The sequence below is a fragment of the Moesziomyces antarcticus genome (genome assembly GCF_000747765.1).
Source record: "Moesziomyces antarcticus DNA, scaffold: scaffold_v10002, strain JCM 10317, whole genome shotgun sequence".
In the NCBI taxonomy this organism is placed as follows: Eukaryota; Fungi; Basidiomycota; class Ustilaginomycetes; order Ustilaginales; family Ustilaginaceae; genus Moesziomyces; species Moesziomyces antarcticus.
The window spans coordinates 425,757-447,050 of record NW_014639008.1 but is presented as its reverse complement, the minus strand read 5'-3'; the positions used below and the strand labels follow the sequence as shown (position 1 = coordinate 447,050).

The following is a 21,294-nucleotide window of genomic DNA, read 5'->3' as shown; positions in this document are numbered from 1 at the left end:
ATCCGCGACACGCCGCACATGGAAGCTGACTTAGCCCGAACCAGTTCAGCCGATGCGCTATGGTTCAAGGTGCTTATGGGCCGGCTTCGGAACGGAGCTCCAATCCTGCCTCTGTCGTCTTGATGGTCGCAACGAGATACCACCATCTTGACTCTTGACCCTGCGACGTGTCTGCCGTGCATTGCTCCGTATTGGCCTTCGTGGAGCCACTTCTCAGCGTTCAACGATGGTGGTCTCACAGCACGCCATGCACCGCTCGGGCTCGCTCAAGCGACCCACGGGGCAGAAGCCGACCGCACCCACCATCTCGATTCCGCAACCGCCAGCACTCTCCGAGGGCCCGACATATCCTCCATCCGACTACTTGGCCGACAGTGCCGAGGCAGGTCCATCGCGGCCAAAGGCCATTCCGCGGCGCCCCGTCCTTTCCCGACGCAGAACATCGAAGAAGGACTACGTGCATCCGTACTTGTCCGGCAACTTTGCGCCCGTCACTACCGAATGTCCGCTTACAGACTGCCTGTACGAAGGCACCATCCCGGAGGAATTTGCAGGCAGCCAGTACGTGCGTAACGGCGGCAATCCTCTAGCGAATTCGGAGCTGGACAGGGACGCACACTGGTTCGACGCAGACGGCATGCTCGCCGGCGTGCTCTTTCGGCGCACGCCGGACGGCTCCATCCAACCGTGCTTCTTGAATCGCTTCATCCTTACCGACCTGCTACTCTCGACGCCCGAGCACTCTCGCCTCCCCTACTTGCCGAGCATCGCTACGCTGGTCAACCCGCATGTCGGGTTGCTTTGGCTCATGCTCGGGATTCTCCGCACTTTTGTGCTCACCGTGCTCACCTGGCTGCCAGGGCTCGGCCTGCGAAGCGATCAGAAGCTGCGCCGCATCAGCGTGGCCAACACCAGCGTGTTCTGGCACGACGGCAAGGCGATGGCGGGCTGCGAGAGCGGGCCGCCCATGCGTATCATGCTTCCTGGCCTCGAGACTGCCGGCTGGTATACGGGCGAGGACGAGGAGCCCAGCACCGTCGACAAGGCTGCGGAAAAGAAGCGCGGGAAAGCATCCGAGGGATTCGGAGGAGGACCGCCGATCGTGAGCATGCTGCGCGAATTCACCACTGCGCATCCCAAGGTCGACCCGCACACGCAGGAGCTGCTGCTGTACCACATGTGCTTCGAGCCGCCGTACCTGCGCGTCAGCGTGATTGCACCCGCCGAGGTCGTCGCAAAGAAGATGCCGCCGCAGGCCAAGACGATCAAAGGACAGGCGGTGCGCGGCCTCAAACAGCCCAAGATGATGCACGACTTTGGCGCCACACCCACGCACACGGTGATCATCGACGTGCCGCTCTCGCTCGACTTGATGAACCTCGTGCGCGGCCGACCCATCCTGCACTACGACCCGGCTCAGCCCATCCGCTTTGGCGTCATGCCAAGATATGCACCTGAGCAGGTGCGTTGGTTTGAGAGCGCAGAGGCATGCTGCGTCTACCACACCGCCAACAGCTGGAACGACGACGGCAAGTTTGGGGCCTCGCGTACAGAGCTCGTCGAGCCCACCGAGGCTGGACGATCTGAACCGACCGGGATCAACATGCTCGGATGCCGACTCAACAGTGCTACCCTAGTGTATTCGGCAGGCAACTTGTTGCCGCCATCGCACGTGCTGCCGCCACCGAACTGTCCCGAAAAGTGCCAGCTTTACTACTGGCGGTTTGACTTGGAGGATGTAGACGCCGAGCGGATCAGCCACGAGTTTGCGCTATCCGAGGTGCCGTTCGAGTTCCCAACGATCAACGAAGAATACGCCATGCGGGACGCACGATATGTGTACGGCACCAGCATGCGCGATGGCACCTTCGATGCCGGGCTGGGGAAAGCCGCCAAGATCGACGCGCTCGTCAAGATCGATGCGCAAACGCTCATTCGTCGAGGCAAGGCACTGTGGAGCCAAGGTCGATTGGGGCCTGGTGACAGCGTCGACACGCGTAGCGTCGAGGAAATCCTCGCGGCGCAGCGCGATGGATCGGGTGCTCCGGACGATGCGATCCGGATCTTCGAGATGCCTCGTGGGTGGTACGCGCAAGAGACGACGTTTGTTCCGCGCCGCTCGGGCGCAGGACCACACGAGGAGGACGATGGCTGGTTGGTGTGCTACGTGTTTGACGAAGCGGCGGGCCTGCATCCATCGACGGGTGAGGTGCTGCCCGGAGCCACGAGCGAGCTGTGGATCATCGACGCGCGCGAGATGAAGACGGTCGTGGCGCGCGTCAAGCTGCCCCAACGCGTACCCTACGGCTTACACGGCACGCTCTTCACCGAAGACCAAATCGCCCAGCAGAACCCCATCGACCCGGCCAAGATCAGGTCGTGGGCGCAATCGGTCACCCATGCCGACCCCTTCTCGGCGTCGCAGCTCGGTTCCACACTCTGCACGGCACCCGGCAAAGCAGCTTCGTCCAAGTTCTCGTCAGCAAAGCACGTCTACGCCGCGTTCTTGGCAGATCCACTTCACATTGGCGCTTGGTGGATCAAGCGCAAGATCGAGCTGCTTATCGCCTGAGCCTGCGTGCCTGGCGATGCACACTGTATTATACCCCTGCACAAATACATCTGGCGAATAGAAACAAGTAGCTGGACTGGATCGTCGCTGTGTCGAAAGGCGGCTGAATTGATTGCTGAGGTTGTGGGACGAGGACGAGGTGCGAGAACAGAAGAAACAGAAGGGTATAGAGGTGCAGTTGCAAGATGAGAATGATTAGGCAGCTTGACGTGCGGCTAAGAGAAGGAGGATGCGTTGGTCGATGTCTCGCACGCGTTGGAGGAACTCGGGTCGCATGGAGCTCTCGGAACGGGCGACGGGGCGGACGAGGCGGCGAGTGCGCTTCCTTATCTTCTTGCGCACGGCCAGACGGCCATAGCCAAAGGTGTGAGGCTTGCCGTCGATGTGGTGCTGGAAGAGGCAGTCGTCGGCAAAGGCGCAGAAGGGTTTGTTGCGATTCTTGCTGAGCGAGAGACTTCTGGTGAAAGCCTTGCAGGGTGTGGCGGCGGCGCGCTCGCGGAAGCGCTGGACGGCCAGAATGCGTGCGCTGCCCTGGAAGGGCTGACCGGTCACAAAGGTGTACTTGGACCCGACGCGGCAGAGCGGACACTTCTTGCGGTTGTCCTGGTCGCCTTGACCACGCCACTCGCGCATGCACGTTGGGCAGAAGTAGTGGTCGCAGTTGGGATGCTGAGCAAACACCTTGAGCACCTCGAAGCAGACGCCACAGGTCTGTGGCTCGGCAGTGGTCTCGGGCTGCGGAGTGGGGGCCACCGACTCGACAGTCGAGAGCGCTGTTGTCTCGGTCGGCAGCGAGTTTGAACCGGCTACATCCTCCCACTCCTCTGTCGTCTCGCTCGACGCAGGCTCTGGAGCAGCTACATCGACCCATTCCTCGTCATGCTTGCATGCATGCGGCTCGAACTCTGGAGCGCGAGCCGACAGCGGCTTCGAAGTGTTGGTGTTTGGCGTGTACTCGGGAGCCTCGGCAGAGAGACGAACGCTGCAAGCCGCGGGAGCAGTCGGAGATGGGATTACAGACTGCTCGGATGGGCGTGCCTGTTCGTGCGAAAAGAGGCACTTGTTCCCCCTCCTGCATTTGCCAGAGCGGGAGTAGTATCTGCATGGTTTGCTCGACTTTGCGGTCTTGGAAGCAGCGGAGCCACTGGTGCTTGGTGCTGTCTCCTGCATCTTGGATGTGCTCGAGGGATCGATGTTTGTGGTCGGACGGCAAAAGGCGCCGCAACAGCAGTGAGGACCAAGGACCTTCACATGAGACAGGTGAAAGCCAGCAGGACCCTTTGTTCGGGTGGAATGAGGGTGTGAGGCGCAGTTGACTTATCGCTGCGGGGAAGCTTGCTGGTGTCTGCCGCGCTCAGGTTGGAAAGTGTAAGGTCACAGCTGGATCCGCACGAGTCGATTTGGCACGACGAATTCAGCAGCGGCTGAGCCGCAACTCCACTTCATTTGCTCGAAGGCAAATGCACAGACGCGCGCGCCAACCACGGCTCTCTCGTCGGTGCTGTCCAAGCCGCGCGCGCTCGTCCCGTCATAGCCTTCGCTCTCGACACCAACATCCCCAACCTCAACGTTCGCCGACCGCCGACCAAGTACGCACCTCGCGCACCTTTCGCTCCAACAGCATGCCTCCGCGGCCCAAAGAAAATGTAAGCATACTATCGCCACCCTCTGCCGTGTCCTGTGAGAGAGCTCTTGCTCATCCCAAATTCGCTCCTGTCTTCAACAACAGGTCTGGAACTATCCGAGACCGCCCGCGCTCCAGCCCACCGCGGCTAGGCTCAGGGTCGTCTGGGTCACGCCTTCCAAGCAGGAGCTCGTGATCGCAGAGACCACCCAGGGCTACCGCGTTCTCGAGACCTCTCATCCACCCACCTACTACTTTCCTCCCTCGAGCGTCAAGATGGACCTCATCAAGCCCTCCAAGGCTCGCCGCACCATGTGCGAGTGGAAGGGGATGGCTGCCTACCACGACCTCCAGTTTAGCAAGGACCACGGCCCCGTCGTCAGCGGCCGCATCTGGTCCTACCCGCAGCCCACCCCCGCTTTCGCCTCGATCAAGGACTACCTCTGCTTCTACGCTTCCAGCCAGACGGATGCAGAGCGCCTCGGACACTGGAAATGCGTACGTCGTTCCCATCTCCACTTTACTTAGTGCACGATTGATGCTGATGCGCTTTTTCATCCCCTCACTCGCAGATGGTCGACGACGATGAGGTCATGCCGCAGGAGGGCGACTTCTGTAAGTAGCCGACCGAGCCCATCTCTGCCCCAAGTCGTCAGACTCAGCTGACCATCGTCACCTTTTGCGCATTCCCAGATGGTTCCTGGATCACTCCCGAAATCACAGGCGGTGATCGAGGCTTCAAAGGAGGTAAGTTCCATCTGCTCGGCGCATCACGCCGTGAAGCGCTCTCTTCCCCCATCCACAACCCCTCGATATTGCATGCACGCACTCGCATATGGCGCGGGCATCGCTGCCTCTCGGACCAGCAAAGGGTAAGCACAGTCTAGTGCTTTCTGTTCTTCTCCTTCTGCCTACTTCGTTTCTTCGCATCGTCCGCGCAGGGCGTTCCCCTTTTTGGTTCCGCTTCTTGTTCCGACCGCCCACCGCGTTGCGTCTCGCCTGGCCAGAAGCAGTGCTGACTCGCTCTCTTCCTGCCTTCAGCTCCAACGGAAGCCAGCACGAGCACTTTGGAACGCGACCCTCTGGCCACCTACAAGGGCTTGACATTTGCAGAGACTCTCGAAGACCTCAGCAGTCGCTTCATCGTCAACCTGCCCTCGGACGAGCTTTCGAGCATCGAGCGCATCTGCTTCCAGGTCGAACAGGCCCACTGGTTCTACGAAGACTTCCTCCGACCTCTCAACTCCTCCCTACCCTCGCTCGCGCTGCGCCGCTTCTCGTCCTATCTGCTTCACACCGCTTCCATGATCGTGCCTCTCATCCAAAGATACATCACCGGCGGCAGCGGTCAGCAAGACCTCGAAGCAGCCTTCGACGAGTTCCTCAAGTACAAGACCCGCGTCCCCGTATGCGGCGCCATCCTCCTCGCCGAAGATTGGAACAAGTGTCTCTTGGTCAAAGGCTGGAAGTCCTCGGCTGCCTGGGGCTTCCCCAAGGGCAAAATCAACCAGAACGAGCCCGAGCGCGACTGCGCCATCCGCGAGGTGCTCGAAGAGACCGGCTACGACTGTAGTGCGCTTCTGCCCGAGGACAGCCAAGACTACCTCGACTTGACCATGCGCGAACAGCGCATCCGGCTCTACATCGTCCCGGGCGTCAAGGAGAACACCAAGTTTGAAACCCTCACGCGCAAGGAAATCTCCAAGATCGCCTGGTTCAGGCTCAGCGATCTGCCCACGTGGAAAAAGTCGAAGGATCCGCCCGCAGGCATGGGCGGAAAGTTCTATCTCATCTCGCCCTTCATCGGCCGGCTCAAACAGTGGATCCACAACAACAAAGCATCGCATTCAGGTCAGACAGCCGGCAAGCCGGGGCATGCGCTCGATGCGGCCCCTGACGCGATCTCGCAGACCGCGGCCTCATCAAACCAAGCATCCTCGGCCGCCGTTCCGTCGTTTGTGGACACGACCTCGCTCTTCCCCTCTTTCTCCGGAGAAGACAAGGCTGCGCAGAAGCCGTCCGAGCCGCTGCCTGCCCCACCTACGAGCGATAAGCTCAAATCGCTGCTGGGCCTGTCGTCGCCCGCATCCGAGCCAGCACGTGCTGCGATGGCCGACGCCCCGAACCAGCAAGACCAAGCAAGGGTATTTGAGCAGATGTTCCCGGGAGTCGGTGCGCACATGATCCAGGCATCGGGCGATGAACGCGGTCAGCAACTGCTCAGCCTCTTGATGAATCAGCCGAATGCGGGGCCGCAGGCACCTGCGGCAGCCGCGCCCCAGCACAGCCCTCACACGCAGGACCGTGCTGCATCTCTGCTGGCGGCCTTGAATGGGCCATCTTCAGCGAGCGCAAACGCTGCTCGACCAGGACCTGGCGAAGCTGCGCCGGCGAACCCGTTCCTCAGCATGCTCAACGATCCATCTCGCAGCGAGTCTCCTCTGCCCGCCCCACGTCCGCAAAAGTCTGGTCAGGCACAGAAGCTGCTGCAGATGCTGAGCGCTGGTCACGATCGAAGCCTTTCGCAGAGCAGCTTCACCTCGTTCGAGGGTAGTTCTGCTCCGTCGCAAGCAGGCGCGCCGCAGCAAGACACCTCGCGCGGCCCGGGCAACCAGTCAGATGCGCTGCTGCGAATGCTGCAGCCATCCTCGCCCCCAAGCAGCTCTCAGTCGCCTCCCTCGCAAGCCGCAACCAAGAATGATCTGCTGTCGATTCTGACTGCTGGCCTGCCCGGGGGCCCCAGGCCAAACCCGAACAACGCGCCGCAGCCTGGACCTGGGCACGGCTATGGTCCTGCGATGGGCGGCGCATTCCAGCCCAACCCACCGTTTTCTTTCCCACCCCCACCGCCGCACATGCTTCCAGGCGTCATGATGCAGCAAGGAGGTGCGGGACCGCATCCATTCCACATGGGATCCATGCCGCCCGGCCCTGGTCACGCCCATGGCGCTCCAACACCGTGGGGCTTCGTGCCACCCCAGCCCAACTTTGCCCCTTACTCCACCGGCCCTCCCTCGTAACGGATCTTGGCTCGCTATTGGGATACTGACTTTTTCTTGCCTTTTGATCAATCAGGCGCGGGTACCTGGGGTTGGTGAAAGACAACCTCTCGCGCTCCTGTTCACGAACTTAGCGCCAATCCTGCCAGCTTTGGACTCCTGGAATCCACCCTCCATCCACGTTCAGCAGACAATGCGAGTCCGACGACCGTTGACGATGATCGTCACTGGTCTGCGTGAAGAGTGCGGGCAGATGCATGAGGGCTGGGCTGTGTTCAGCCGCTTCAAGCACTGGCACTGCAACCAAACCGCAGTTTTTTTTTCTGGGCTTGCCCAATTTTTGATTTTGAGTTCCCACACAAAACGCCTCAGCCTCGCGAAGGCGAAAAGGAAAGAATTCCAGGAGAGCAGCGCTGGAGGAAGGGTTCAGTTGGGAAAATTTGCCGCTGGCTGCGTAGAAATTTTTGCAACGCCTCTTTTCCGTCAAAGCGCGAGCGCTCAGCCCCCTTCCTCCTTCTCACCTCTCCCCCACCCCCCGGTCACCCCTCACAAAGCACCCCCACCGACCTCTCCATTCCGTCGCTGAGCTTCTCTCTTGCACAAGCTGAGACGGCGCACAGAGTCGGCTACATCTCTCTGTCTTTGCATCTCTACTCTTCTCGCCGCCAGATCCTGGATATACCCTCCCTCCTCTAACCTTCCCCTTTTCACCACCTTCTATACCCTTGGAAAGGCGCTCGTTCGAGCTCAGCCTCTCCTCGACATCCCAATATGGCCGTCGTCAAAGGAGGTCCCTCCAAGAAGAACATCCAATCCACGGGCATCAAGCGCGTCAAGGGCGAGAACTTCTACCGTGATGCCAAGAAGGCCAAGGTCGTAAAGCTCCTCTCCAAGGACGGCATTGCGTCCAAAGCCATCCGCGATAAGAATGGCAAGATCATCCAGGCTGCCGAATTCCAGAGCAGCGAAGCTAAGCCCGGTCGTGTCCAGCCGGACAAGCGATGGTTCGGCAACACGCGCGTCATCTCCCAGGATGCGCTCGACCACTTCCGCACCTCGCTCGGCTCCCGCGTCAACGACCCTTACTCGGTCTTGCTCCGCAGGAACAAGCTCCCCATGTCCCTCATTCAGGACCCGGGCAAGGGCAAGGCCCCCTCGCTCACCACGCTTGAGCCCTACTCGGACACTTTCGGACCTGGCGCTCAGCGAAAGCGTCCGCGTCTCGATGGCGGCATGAGCTCTTTCGCAGAGCTCGCCGAGAGCAGCGAGCAGGCCGGTCGTGCAGCCGACGAGAAGCAGACTGCACTGGAGGCCAAGGCTGCCGGCGTAGGCCTCGTCCCTTCGGACTACGAGGTCGGTTCCAGCGCTCAGCGCTCCGCCAACGGCTTCACCGCCGATGCCGACGAGCTCTACGAGATTCCCGTCACGCGTGGCCGATCCGAGCCAATCTACAGCAAGGGTCAGTCCCGCCGTATCTGGGGTGAGCTCTACAAGGTTATCGACTCGTCCGACGTCATCATCCACGTACTCGATGCCCGTGACCCGCTCGGCACCCGCTGCCGCAGTGTCGAAAAGCACATTCGCGATGAGAAGCCGCACAAGCATCTCGTCTTCCTCCTCAACAAGGTCGACCTCGTCCCGACTTGGGTCACTGTAAGTTTTTCTCTTGCCCTTCCTTTTGCTCTCCCTCTCCTCTTTCCCCTCGCCGCCTCAAGAGACCCCACAATCATGTCAAGTAATGCGCCGTTGTCCTTCAGGACGACGTCAGTGGCGCAAGGACTGTTACGAATGTGGAAGAAGAACGGCGTCGATACGATCTCCCCCTCATAGCTACATCCCTTGCACGACTCCCTCGAGAAGGGCTTGGGATGTGCCCACTCCCAGACCTTCTTCCGCCGATAAAGGCTGGGTAGACCGGGAGGGCCTGGAGCGTCGGCGTCGGGATTCCTATATGAGTTGAGTTTACGGCGCTTTTTCGCCACGCCGTGCTCGTAGTCATGGAACCAACATCCCTTTCGCACTCATCGCATCGCTTCACACGGGCTTTCTCACAAGGAGAGAACGTCGATTACTGACTGTCTTTTTCTCGATCGCCTCTGCATCGATTGCTATGCTTTGCCCGCTTGTAGGCTCGATGGGTCAAGATCCTTTCCAAGGAGTATCCGACGATTGCTTTCCACGCCTCGATCAACAACTCGTTCGGTAAGGGCTCGCTCATCCAGCTGCTGCGCCAGTTCAGCGTGCTCCACTCGGACAAGAAGCAGATCAGCGTCGGTTTCGTCGGCTACCCGAACACGGGCAAGAGTTCTATCATCAACACGCTCAAGAAGAAGAAGGTGTGCAACGTCGCACCCATCCCCGGAGAGACCAAGGTGTGGCAGTACATCACGCTCATGCGCCGCATCTACCTCATCGACTGCCCCGGTATCGTGCCCGTTTCCGCGCACGACTCCGAGACGGGCACGGTGCTCAAGGGTGTGGTGCGCGTCGAGAACCTCGAAACCCCCGCCGAGCACATCCCGGCGCTCCTCTCGCGAGTCAAGCCGGAATACATCCGCCGCACGTACAACCTCGAGAAGTGGACCAACTCCGAGGACTTCCTCGGCCAGATCGCCAAGCGCATGGGCAAGCTGCTCAAGGGCGGCGAGCCTGACCTCGAGACCGTGGCCAAGATGGTGCTCAATGATTGGATCCGCGGTAAGATTCCCTTCTTCGTCGCGCCGGCCGAGGACGCCGCCAGGGCTGCCAAGGGCAAGGCCAAGGCTTCTGCCGAAGAGGTCGAGGCGGCGACGGCCGCTGCTGCCTCCGCCGAGGGTGCCCAGGACGAAGAGCAGGACGCAGCGATCGACAAGCTGCTCAAGAAGAAGAAGGTCAAGGGTGTCGAGCAGCCGCTCAAGCAGATCGCCGTGGCCACCAAGTTCACGCGCGAGGACATCGAGGCCGGTCGCCCCGAGGACTACGTCATGGAGCGCGACGAGGACGAGCCCGTGCCCGAGCTTGCTGTCGACGAAGATGCCACCTTTGACAGCGACAACGATGGTGCCGAAGACGATGACGATGACGATGAAGACTCCGAGGAGGAGGACGGCGATGCGCTCGAAGACCTCAACTGGGACGACGTCTTCCAAGGCGGCTCTGGCGATGAGGAGCAGCAGGTCGACCAGGACGACGACGAGGACGCAGGAGACGTTACGGCAAAGTCATCGCCTGGCAAGCGAGCCAGCGCCGCCCAGGACGACGACGAGAGCGACGAGGCCGACAGCAAGCGTCGCAAGACCAAGAAGGAGCCGCGCATGAAGACGAGCAAGCGCAAGGCCGAGAACTACTACACCCACGCCAACGTCAAGAACAAGAGCAGGCGTGGCAAGCCAGACGCCGCCGAGCCCAAGTCCAAGGAGCGCGGACCCAAGGTCGGCGCCAACGGCAAGGGCGCCAAGCAGCAGCGCCGCAAGTAGGCCCACTCTTTCTCTGCTGTCCTAGTCATCGATCGTCTCGTCTCCTTTGCATCTCGCATCTCGCTGTAGCTTCTTTGCATTCTACGCATGCCCATGTATTTGTATTCGTCGCAAGTTTTGGTTTCATTGTCCAGAGGTGCCGTGTGCTGTGCTCTCGATACGGCGATCACTGCGACGAGACTTGTGAGAAGGCACCGCTTGCGGTCGCCCCAGCCTGGCCCTCCCTCTGTGGCTCAGTTTCTCTCTCACGGTGTACGGCATTTGCGAGTTGAGATTGAGGCAGAGGTCACACTGCACACAAGCGGGAGCAGAGCATGAGGCGTGATTACGAATTGCAAAGACTAAAAGTAGAAACAACCAGGATGGGCTGCGATGGAGACCAGTCAACGACACCAATGCGACCCAACCTGGACCAGGCGTGCGGACTACCGAGAGACAACGAGCTGATCGTAGACCCGTGGCACCCACCGCCTCGAGCCGAGGCACTGAAGTCTTCGAGACTAGTGCGCCGACCGAGCGTGTAACGTGGGGCAAGATCGTAGTTCAGCCCAGCTGCGTCTCTCGAAAGGCGAGCGGCTGGATTTGATATGAAGAGAGGAGAAAAATTGGGGACAACTCCCATATAGCCCTTCCCGAATTATGGTTCAAAATGGTAAAAGGCAATTTTGAAGTACCTTGAATCAGGAAGGAGGAAGTGCATGGAGGGCAGAGAAGAAGATGCGCGGCTCGAGTCGGTATATATCGATGGACCAATTCTTCGCGTAGCCTGACCGCTAAAAATGGTGGCTCCGGACAGGCTTTCTGTGTGCGTGAAGTAGAGTCAGAGGATGGATGCTCACAGAACCGAATTTCGAGTTTGGAGGGTCGCGCGAATAATAAAATTACAACTCCATCGGGCGAGAAGGATCGGCACGTCAAGAAAGCGTTGTGAGCACAACCGACATCCGAGGCATCAGCTGTCATGCACCAATCCACTTCGCTGTATTAGCATCGCAAAGCCTCGGTCGCAAGCAAGGCACCATGCAAGCGGGAGCCGCTTCCGACTCCAGCGCTCGCACGGCAGCAGCCCATGCCAACGGCGGCGAGACATCGTCATCCAAAGCAGCAGCGGCGCCTGCAACGTCTTCGACGGTCCCGCATGCTGGCGAAGGAGCCGTAACGCAAGACAGGACGTCGGTGGATGCAGCGCAAGAGGACGTATCGTACCAGTCGATGGACTCGGAAGAGCTGTCGGCATTGGAAGAGATGGCGGAGGCCGAGTCGGAATCCGACACCGAGATCGACCGGCTCCTCGATGAGGCAGCCGATGCCTTTTCCCCCGAGACAGTAGCGCAGATGACCAAAGACCTCAAGCAGCACGGCGTAGTCACGTTCTTACAACGCTACGTCGTGCCGGATCCGCAGCCACGGCGCATCAAGCATCTTCTGCTGGCGCTCGGCGTCTTCCTTCCGCGTTCCATGCGCGAGGCCGATACGCCACTGGAGGTGCTGCTGCCCATCCTCAAGACGGCGCTGGCACGCATCTTGCGGCGCAGAGAAAAGCTGCCCGAGTACAATACCGTGGACGATGCGCTGGAGCTACTGCAGCGCAGCAAGCGCATCATGGTGCTCTCTGGTGCCGGAATTTCAGTCTCGTGCGGCATCCCGGACTTCCGCTCCAAGGACGGCATCTACTCGCAGCTCCAGTCCGAGGGCAAGTACGAGCTCGACGACCCACAAGACATGTTCGACAAGGGCTACTTCCTGCACAACCCGGCCATGTTCTACTCTTTCGCGCACCGCATCTTTCCGAGCAACTTCGTGCCGAGCTCGGCACACCGCTTCATCAAGCTGCTCGAGGACCGCGACCAGCTGCTGCGCAACTACAGCCAGAACATCGACACGCTCGAACAGCTCGCAGGCATCGAGCGCGTGCTGCAGTGTCACGGCAGCTTCGCCACCGCAAGCTGTACCGATCCCACCTGCGGCTACAAGTGCAACGGCCGTCAGATTGCCAAGGACATCTTTGCGCAGACCGTGCCTGCGTGTCCGGCATGCGAGGAACGCAAGGCGCGCCAAGCCGCCGAGAAGCCCAGCAAGAAGAAGCGCAAGCTCGGGAATGGCGGCAGCTGGCGTCCCACCGACGACGACGACGATGACGACGATGCAGAAGATGAGACGGCGCTGGCGGGCTTTGGCATTCTGAAGCCGGACATCACCTTTTTCGGCGAAAAGCTGTCGGACGACTTTGATCGTGCGCTGTTGGCCGACCGCGAGCATGTCGACCTGCTTGTGGTCATGGGCACCTCGCTCAAAGTCGCTCCGGTGTCGGATGTTCTTGGACACATCCCTCACACGACGCCCGTGATCCTGATCAACAAGACGCCCATCCTGCACATGGCTACGGACATTATGCTTCTGGGCGACTGCGACCACATTGTCGAGTACCTTTGCCGCAGGCTGCGATGGCCACTGCCCAAGATCCAGCCCGACGAGGAGGTCGTCGGCACCCCAGCTGCCGAACAGGCTCGCGAGCGCGTGGAGCTGCACGACGAGGAGGACTCGAAACCCGTCAGTGGCGTCCACGACAGTAACGATGCTGAGCTGAAGCATCCCGAGCGCCTCATGAGTAGGTAAGTCGCAACATACACGCTGTCTAGCCATCTCGGATCGTCACGTACTAATATGTCTTGTTTTGACCCGCGTCTGACAGCCACGCTTGGCTGTTTGAAGGTGCAGAGCCTGGCCGCCTTCCTGCGCTTCTGGCCGAGGTGCAGGCTGACGGTGAATCGGAAGACGACCATGCGGATGCCACTGAACAGACAACCGACGGCCGTGAGGCACCTTCTCCGGTATCAACCTCCCCGCCGGCTTGATCGGACTCGCGCTCTGCAATTCGAACACACACTCGGGCTGAAGAGCATCATGCGAACTTGACTTTGCGAGACTGCTGTGAAGAATGGATGCGAAGAACAGGTTTCGTTGGAGGGCCAGAACATACGTGTGGCATGGCTGCGGGCGTCGGGATTGAGAGACTCGGGTACCGGTTGCTGAGTGGCTTGCTTGCGTGAGGAGGACTGACGTGAGGTTATGCGATGGTATCGATGCTATTTCAGAGATCGCCGCGTTCTCGGAGCTCGAGGATCTGTTCGGTCTTGGCCTCGACCTGCTCCCACACCTCGTCGACGGAATCCCAATCGGCGCTGATTTCGTAGATGTTGCCTTGGTCGCGATACTTGTGGATGAGCGGTTCGAGGCGCTTGGAGTACTTGTTGAATTCGTCGATGCGCTTCTGCCTGTCCTCCTTGCCGAGAGACTCGGGCAGACGCAGTTCAAAGTCTTTCAGCGGAAGGTCGTAGAAGGAGAAGCAGAAGATGGGAACGATTTCGGCTTCGATGCGCTGGGCGTCTTCGAGGGTGGAGGGAAAGTTGTCGAGGATGAGCGAGACCCTCTTGTTGCCCTTGGTGCGCGAGGAGAGGATGGCGTTGAGATCATCAAGCGACTTGGGCTGTACGATGTCGTCGATATCGGAAGAGAAGCGTTTGAGAAGACGTTTAGCCTGTGTAGTCTTTCCCGAGAGCGAGGGACCCACGAGACATAGTAGCGACACTTTGTCCTTGGAGTACCTCGGGCCAGACTCACCCTGATCCTTGGACTTGGGGGCTTCTTCGGCATGGGCAGTACCGCCCATGATCATGTAGGCAGCACCCGCCACGGCGAGTGCGCCAAAGAGGATCTTGCTGAGCGAGGACGATGCGTTCTTGGCTTGCTGCTTGACCTCTTCGCCACTGAGCTTCTCGTCGACCTTTTCGCGCGCAAACTTCTTGCCTTCTTCGACGAGCTTGTCCTTGGCATCCTGCTTGAGGTCGTTGCGGGCGCTCGTGGTTGTGAGTGCTCGCACGTGAGCCGGGGAAGCCTTGGTCCATGTCGAGGCGTGGCGGCCACGCAGACCGGTGTGAGCGGTGACCTTGGAGCCGGCGAGCAGGCTGAATGCCTCGGAGACGCTGCGCCTGGAAGCGTACGTCTCGGAGACATTGGCGTGGGACTGGACGCGGGCATGGCCGTGAACACCTGCAGAAGTGTAGGCAGCGGCGCTGAGAGGCTTGGTGGCGAGGCGAGGCACTCTGGACGCCACGCGCTGGTCGCCCAGGACGCAGGCGCGGGCCGCCGAAGTCGAGAAGGATCGGTTCAGCATCGCTCAACAGCAAAAGCTCGATCGTGTGGTTTAGATAGATGAAAGGAGCGCTGTTGTCTGCAGGCGTTTTAGACGAAAGAGCCCGTCAATTCCAGAGATGATGATGGATGGAGGCAAGGAAGGCAGGGTGTATGGCATTCGGGCTATCCCACCCCAGCAGCAGTCATCCTATCGTTGGCTCTGTCAGATGCGGAGGTGCAGAATGACTGAAAAGTTCGCCTAAGCAGCGCGCCGCGATATTTTTGGCTCCGCTCGTGTGGAGGCGGGGAAGCCCGATTTTGCGTCGCTTCTGACATCACCCGCGCCTCACGCAGCGATACTCGGCCCAAGACCCTCTGAAACCAACGACGGCCTCTCCCTGGCAGGTAAGACTCGCCGTAAGATACCCAGCATACACACAGCAATGCGTGCACCTGCACAAGTAATCCAGCGTTTGGAAGGGGAAAAACTGGTATGACTAGGGATGCAGAGGATGGAACAAATTACAATGGGGCAGCACTGCAGCCCTGCAGCACTGCCGACGGGTAAGAAGAGAGCAACCAGCGGGATGACCTTGACCAGAATATGCGATTGGGGACCTCTTCTACAGGTATCTGACGCGTGTGAGGTTCGCGAACTCTATGCGCGTACGCACTTGCCGGATCGGAGATGTCTAGAGGCCAGCCGCCTTGAGGCCACGCTCGAGGTCCTGGATGAGATCCGCCGTGTCCTCGATACCGACGCTGACGCGGATCAGGTTGTGGCCAATGCCAATCTTGATCCTGTCTTCGAGCGCTACGGAGCCGTGGGTCATCTTGGACGGCAGCTCGATCAAGCTCTCCACACCGCCGAGCGATTCGGCAAGGGTGAAGACGCTGAGGCTAGAGAGCAGCTTGTCAGCCGGAGCATCGTCGGCAGGGTCCGCCTTGATTCGGAACGAGATCATGCCGCCGTACGCGAAGGCACCGTTGGCTCCCGTCGGTCCCGCGGCGGCCGCGCGCTTCGAGATCTGTCGTCGTGCCACCTCGTGACCAGGGTGGGATGGGAGACCGGGGTAGATGACCGTCTCGACGCCCGGATGTGCCTCGAGGAACTGAGCGATGGCGAGCGCCGACTCGCCGTGCGCCTTCATGCGGAGCGCAAGCGTCTTGAGGCCACGCAGGGCAAGCCAGCTGTCAAAGGGCGATGGGATGGCACCGATGCTGTTCTGCAGGAAGGCGATGCGGTCGGCCCATGCCTCGTCGTTGGTGACGGCGACGCCCATGACGACGTCGCTGTGACCGTTGAGGTACTTGGTGACGCTGTGCATGACGAGGTCGGCGCCGTGCGCGAGCGGGTTCTGGAACCAGGGGCTCATGAACGTGTTGTCGACGACGATCTTGATGTCCTTGCTGGCGTTGGGGTGGTTGCGCACCAGCTTGGCAATGAGAGGAATGTCGATGACGCGCAGAGTGGGGTTGGTGGGCGTCTCGATCCAGACGAGCGAGGTCTCCTTGCGGATGGCAGCGTTGACGCGCTCCGAGACGTCGTCGGCCGTGCCGTCCATCTCGACAAAGGTGGTCTGGATGCCCTGGGAGACCGTGGCGACCTTGGTGAAGTAGCGGTAGGTGCCGCCGTAGACGTCGTTGACGCTGACAATGTGCGAGCCCGAGGGCATCGAGTTGAGCACAGTGGCGGTGACCGCCGAGCCGGAAGAGAAGGCGAGACCGCGGCTGCCGCCCTCTAGCGCCGCGACGGCACGCTCGAACGAGTCGCGGTTGGGGTTGCCGGATCGCGAGTATTCGTAGCCCTTGTGGTTGCCGATGCCGTCCTGGGCAAAGGTGGAGCTGAGGCTGATGGGAGGAATGACAGCGCCCGTGGCCGCGTTGGGCTCGGAACCGACGTGGATGGCCTTGGTGGAGAAGCCGATGGACGACGAGTGGGCGTCGCTGTGGCCGTTAGTGTGGCCGTTGGAGGCGCCGTTGGTGGTTGCGACCGTCATCTTGCTGGCAGTATTGGGTTAGGGAGAGGTACGCTGTTCAAGCGGAAACGAACGACGGGCCGGTAGGATGAGCTAAAGGTGGTGGGAGAAAAGCAAAGAAGCAGCGAGATCGCGTCTTGATAAAGGCAGCGCGATTCGACTCGAGTGTGTGGGGACAATGGCAGCGATCTGGACGGAAGTAATGATATGGCGCCACGTTGGTCAGCTCGAGGGTGGGATCTCGCTTTCTCGCCGACATACCGTCACAGGACCGCACTGCACGACTGCGGCGATAATGCTCAGGGCACGAAGTGTTGTTTGACAGCCGCTGCGAACTTTGGAGCCCAAATCACGCAAGCGACTCGTTTGGCGCCTGCCTCCTTTTTTTCCCTTCCGTGGCCTGGCTGAGCCGGAACACGACCGACCGCAAGCGACGCGGTTGGCGGAAAAAGAGTGCGTCACAAATTTTGCCGTGGCAGAAAAAAAAAAATGGGCCTGCAGCGAGTGCTTGCCTGTCTCCAGGGTCCTTCCGGTACCCGGACTTTAGCCTGGCCTGGGTGATTTTCGTGAGCCGTTTGGACCGTCTTGCCATCGGCCCGCGCCCCGGTGGCTGAAATCTTGCTTGGCATTGCCGATCAATTCGCCAGGGCCAAGCTCGAGCCACTCGAGAGCTCTTGGACCTGGTGGGTCCGTCTCAATCTCGCCCGATTCAGTGCTCCGGAAAAGCTTCGTCTAGCCATCTGATACAGCGGTCCGTGGGGTGTGGCTTACGCGCACCGATGGGGTGGGGTCAATCAAGCTATGGCGTGCTTCGTGGCCCTGTAGCGCAGGGTCGTCATCCAGATGACCGGAATGTTGGAGCGCAAGCTGTGCTCTGGCACGCAAGGGTCTGCTCGACGTCCTCGTGTCGATTGAATTTTTGGCCGGGCCAAAATTGTTGCGCACAACAATGGCTGTGAAATTTCGACCCATAAATTCGAACTGCCACATCCCGAATCACCGATCAGCAGCAAGTAGAGGGCGGGACGTCGATATCGGCGATGCATCAGGGCGAGGGACTGCATGCTGCGCGCTGACGAGCCGAAGCGGCGTCGCTCGGCAGCCAGCCCCACACGACTAGTCAGCCGAGGGATCTTTCATGCGTTCACCCGCCACCGCAAGCAGGCTGACGCTGGCGCTGCACCGCGTCGAGCTCAGCTTGATGCAGCGATGCTCGCCAAGGATGCTGCCGAGCGGATGGTCCTTGCGCCATGACTAGCGACCTGTCGGTGTCGATCAAGTCACCGAATGCACCTCGAGTCGCCGGCACTAACTTAGCAAGAGTCCACCTGCAGCCTGCACGACGGAAGGCAACGTCGATCTTCTGCACACAGCAGCTGACAGCAGCTGACGGACGGGATGACAAGTGGTAAAGACGGGATGCTGGCCGAAAAGGGCAGCCACACCTCGGCCAGAAAGAGCAGATGAAAACTGGAGCGTCGAGAGCAAAGCTGCCCGGCGATGAAGGCGCTCTTCGGCCAAGCGACTGTCGAGTCTGCTGACAACAGCCCTTCCAGGGCAAGAGAAGCGGTCGGTCGGTCGGTCGGTCAAGTCGAGCGGATCGAGGAGGAATGAGGCGCTTCTCGACTCCTCGAGGTCCAAGACGCGGGGCGGGGTTGAGGCGACGCGCGCTGTCGATCCTCGCAGCCGAGGTGATCTACGTTGTGAGCTGTCAGTTCTCCCGCAACTTGACTCTGTAAAATCACCTGCGAAATTTTGCATGCATTTCCAAGCCGCGTCACTGCACGGAGTCGCAGCAGCAGCTCAGCAAGACTCGTAACGTGGCTACCGTAGCAGCGCAACTGAGCTGCGCAAGCCCCTTTGGCGTTCTCCGGGGGATTCCTGCCACCGGTCGGCTGACAGAAAGCTGACTCGCCTAGGCAGGGACGGTCCGAGGCCCTCCACGGGCCCAGTGCGCCTCTTGCGATGCGTCCCCAGCGCGCTGCCCACGGCCACAGCGATCCAAGCTTTTTGTTACCCACCTGACCGAAATGCATGTAGAGCGAGATCTCGGGAGACCAAGGCTCACCCAGTGCGCCTCGATTAGGAGCGCGAAGCATGTCTATGTTCTGCCCACCGCGCTCGTGTCACAGGAGAAGAGCTCAAGACGGTGGACGAGCGTGGAGCGTCGCCCACAAGCAGCGACATGCACAATGGCCGGAGTGGCAAGGCAGAACAAAAGGAAAGCTGAAAAGAAGGGTTGGCTCGGACTTGAGCATGCAGCAACCCTTTTTTTTGGAAACTCAAGGCCAGCGAGGATGGGCAGCCGAGGGTGATGCCCGTGTTGGTCTCACGCAACACTGCTGCAGAGCGCTCGACCGACCTTCCCGTTGATGCGCATAGAGAGCGAGGCTTCGGGCATCAACAGCCGCTGGCTGCACAACTCTGCATCTCGCCTCCGCCCGCGCGCGCGGCGGTTCAGCTTCTTCGCCGTGCCGTGGCCTGCAGCGGTGCAGATCATTCTGGTCTCCGCCGGGAACTCGTGTTGTTTTGGCACCTTTCGCCCTCCTGCTTCCCTCCTGAGAGCCCTCCTCGCCTTACTGGGCTGCACCCCTCGCTTGGGATTGCCAGCCCGTCTCCTATGCCACCGTGCTCTACCCTTTTTGGGCAACTCTGGCCTGGCCCGCTCCGCCCCTCACGCTGTTCAGCCGCGCTTACACCGCGCTTCCCTTTCTCAGGCTCTGGCACACTTTCTCCGCAGCGCCACGCTCGATGCTCCCTGCCCGGCGAAGTGCTCTTGCCCACCTCGACCCAACGTCCAACCGGGCAGCTCCTCGAACTACATAGTCGGTTGCATCCCCTCGTCCCTTCACTACCACCACCACCCACCTCCTCCCCCTATCCCGACCAGCCTCCCCACCCTTTCCCTGTTTGTCCCTCTGCCTCGTGTCCGCTTCCCAGCTTTTAAACCTACACACTCTTTTGAACCTCACCAACCCGACCACGTCTCGCACACCTCGCATCCGACATCGCATTCGACCATGTACGCCAAGTCTGCCCTCCTCGCCCTGCTCGCCGGCGTGATCGGCGTCACCGCCTACGACCCGGCTCACATGCCTGCCAAGACCGACGCCCAGGGCGGTCAGACTGGCTACAACGACTGCCAGCAGCGCTACGGTGCCTCGAACCCCAAGGCCAAGTGCCAGAACGTCTTTATCAACTCGGTCAAGGACTTCTGTCTCTGGGGCCCTCCCAACACCCAGTCGTCCGACACTGTGGGTAACCTCGAGGCCGTCATGGTCGCCTACTGCATGAAGTCGGGCTACGGTACCCGTCTCATCCCCGACGGCACCATCAAGGGCGCTCACTTCCTCAAGACGCCTTCCTTTGTCCAGGTCACCGGTACTGGTGACTTTACCAAGATCCACATCCGCGCCGGTGACGAGGGCGGAGAGCTCGACCCTCACGGCGCCACTGGCTCGGGCAACCCCGTCGGTGGTCACGTCTTCACCCGTGCCTTTACTGGCAACTGGGAGGAGCTCCCCGAGTGGCAGAACTTCATGTCGGCCAACGAGTACTGCTTCCGTGCATGCCGTGCCGGTCCTTGGGCCAAGAACTGGTGCCCTCACATCTACGACGTCATGGGCTGCATGTGGAACGAGCCCGCCAACTACGACGCCGGGGTGTTCGAGCAGTGCGACGGCATTGAGGGCCAGTGGCCCGGTGTCTACTCGGGCTCCACCTGGTACCAGGGTGTCAGGCCCACGCCTGCTGCCCAGCCCGCGGGCAAGAGCTCCAACTGCCGATACTACCCTTCCATCTCGAACGGCCCCGCTATCAAGACCCCCTCGAAGCGATCCGTCATGGCCACCCAGGTCAAGCGTTCCCCCGAGTGGGAGGAGGACTACTAAAGAGTCCCCTCGCAACGCACCCTTTGACGCCGTGCATACGATTCCTTCACGGTCGCTCCTTTCTAGAGTCGAGCGCGCTGTCTTGTCATGTCATGTCCATAGCATCCCTGTTCGCAATCATCATCCCCTTCATGTCATCAACATGTTCTTGCTCTCGTGCCTGCGAAGGTCTCGCTGGAGATCCTTGTGACGACCGTCGAGAGGGGCCTGTGAATAGGCTCACACGGATGGGAGAAGCTCGGTCGGAAGTGAGGGTCCGAATGAACCCCAGGACCACTTGAATCCTGCAGCTAAGTTATAGTTGAACTTTCATCAGATTCCAAATGAGTTCATCATCCGTTCGACGGATGCGCACTTCGACCAGAGCTGGGCTCAAGAACAGATTCGCAGGCACGGACGAGACGCAAAGGATCTTGTGTCGGCAGAATGATGGTCGCGAGGCGGATCATCCGTCGCTGCCTGTGTGGCGAGCTGCTTCGAGAAGGTCTCGGTGCGGTGCGCCTAACGAGCGGATGTTAGAGTAGAAAATCGTCCCGTGCCCTCCACTTTCACCGATGCGAGCTGGCTGGGCGTCGGGCCTAAAATTCGTCAAATGCGGAAGCAAGGGCGGAAGCGCCGACATGCATGCCTGCCGTATTCCG

At 60.3% G+C, this 21,294-nt stretch overlaps 9 protein-coding genes across 9 annotated transcripts; 5 read left to right on the top strand and 4 right to left on the bottom strand.

Moving 5' to 3' along the window:
* Positions 1–226: 226 nt before the first annotated feature.
* On the top strand, positions 227–2,572 carry PAN0_002d1063 (retinal pigment epithelial membrane protein; the record flags this gene model as incomplete). The annotated part of the gene is made up of 1 exon (XM_014803230.1): positions 227–2,572. The coding sequence occupies one exon, from the start codon at positions 227–229 to the stop codon at positions 2,570–2,572; it is 2,346 nt and encodes a 781-aa protein (XP_014658716.1).
* A 195-nt stretch (positions 2,573–2,767) lies between these two features.
* On the bottom strand, positions 2,768–3,742 carry PAN0_002c1062 (E3 ubiquitin-protein ligase makorin-1-like; the record flags this gene model as incomplete). The annotated part of the gene is made up of 1 exon (XM_014803229.1): positions 2,768–3,742. The coding sequence occupies one exon, from the start codon at positions 3,740–3,742 to the stop codon at positions 2,768–2,770; it is 975 nt and encodes a 324-aa protein (XP_014658715.1).
* A 452-nt stretch (positions 3,743–4,194) lies between these two features.
* On the top strand, positions 4,195–7,216 carry PAN0_002d1061 (DCP2-domain-containing protein; the record flags this gene model as incomplete). The annotated part of the gene is made up of 5 exons (XM_014803228.1): positions 4,195–4,218; positions 4,302–4,694; positions 4,769–4,811; positions 4,890–4,943; positions 5,238–7,216. 5 exons carry the CDS (start codon positions 4,195–4,197, stop codon positions 7,214–7,216), a joined length of 2,493 nt encoding a protein of 830 aa, XP_014658714.1.
* Positions 7,217–7,966: 750 nt separating this feature from the next.
* On the top strand, positions 7,967–10,650 carry PAN0_002d1060 (uncharacterized protein; the record flags this gene model as incomplete). The annotated part of the gene is made up of 2 exons (XM_014803227.1): positions 7,967–8,848; positions 9,325–10,650. 2 exons carry the CDS (start codon positions 7,967–7,969, stop codon positions 10,648–10,650), a joined length of 2,208 nt encoding a protein of 735 aa, XP_014658713.1.
* Positions 10,651–11,670: 1,020 nt separating this feature from the next.
* Positions 11,671–13,505, top strand: PAN0_002d1059 (SIR2-domain-containing protein; the record flags this gene model as incomplete). The annotated part of the gene is made up of 2 exons (XM_014803226.1): positions 11,671–13,262; positions 13,343–13,505. 2 exons carry the CDS (start codon positions 11,671–11,673, stop codon positions 13,503–13,505), a joined length of 1,755 nt encoding a protein of 584 aa, XP_014658712.1.
* Positions 13,506–13,741: 236 nt separating this feature from the next.
* On the bottom strand, positions 13,742–14,824 carry PAN0_002c1058 (uncharacterized protein; the record flags this gene model as incomplete). Its single annotated transcript, XM_014803225.1, has 1 exon — positions 13,742–14,824. One exon carries the CDS (start codon positions 14,822–14,824, stop codon positions 13,742–13,744), a length of 1,083 nt encoding a protein of 360 aa, XP_014658711.1.
* Positions 14,825–15,476: 652 nt separating this feature from the next.
* Positions 15,477–16,784, bottom strand: PAN0_002c1057 (cystathionine gamma-lyase-like; the record flags this gene model as incomplete). Its single annotated transcript, XM_014803224.1, has 1 exon — positions 15,477–16,784. One exon carries the CDS (start codon positions 16,782–16,784, stop codon positions 15,477–15,479), a length of 1,308 nt encoding a protein of 435 aa, XP_014658710.1.
* Positions 16,785–17,879: 1,095 nt separating this feature from the next.
* PAN0_002c1056 (uncharacterized protein) lies at positions 17,880–18,862 on the bottom strand (the record flags this gene model as incomplete). The annotated part of the gene is made up of 3 exons (XM_014803223.1): positions 17,880–18,017; positions 18,159–18,433; positions 18,664–18,862. 3 exons carry the CDS (start codon positions 18,860–18,862, stop codon positions 17,880–17,882), a joined length of 612 nt encoding a protein of 203 aa, XP_014658709.1.
* Positions 18,863–19,135: 273 nt separating this feature from the next.
* Positions 19,136–20,653, top strand: PAN0_002d1055 (macrophage activating glycoprotein; the record flags this gene model as incomplete). Its single annotated transcript, XM_014803222.1, has 1 exon — positions 19,136–20,653. One exon carries the CDS (start codon positions 19,136–19,138, stop codon positions 20,651–20,653), a length of 1,518 nt encoding a protein of 505 aa, XP_014658708.1.
* Between the last annotated feature and the right edge of the window lie 641 nt (positions 20,654–21,294).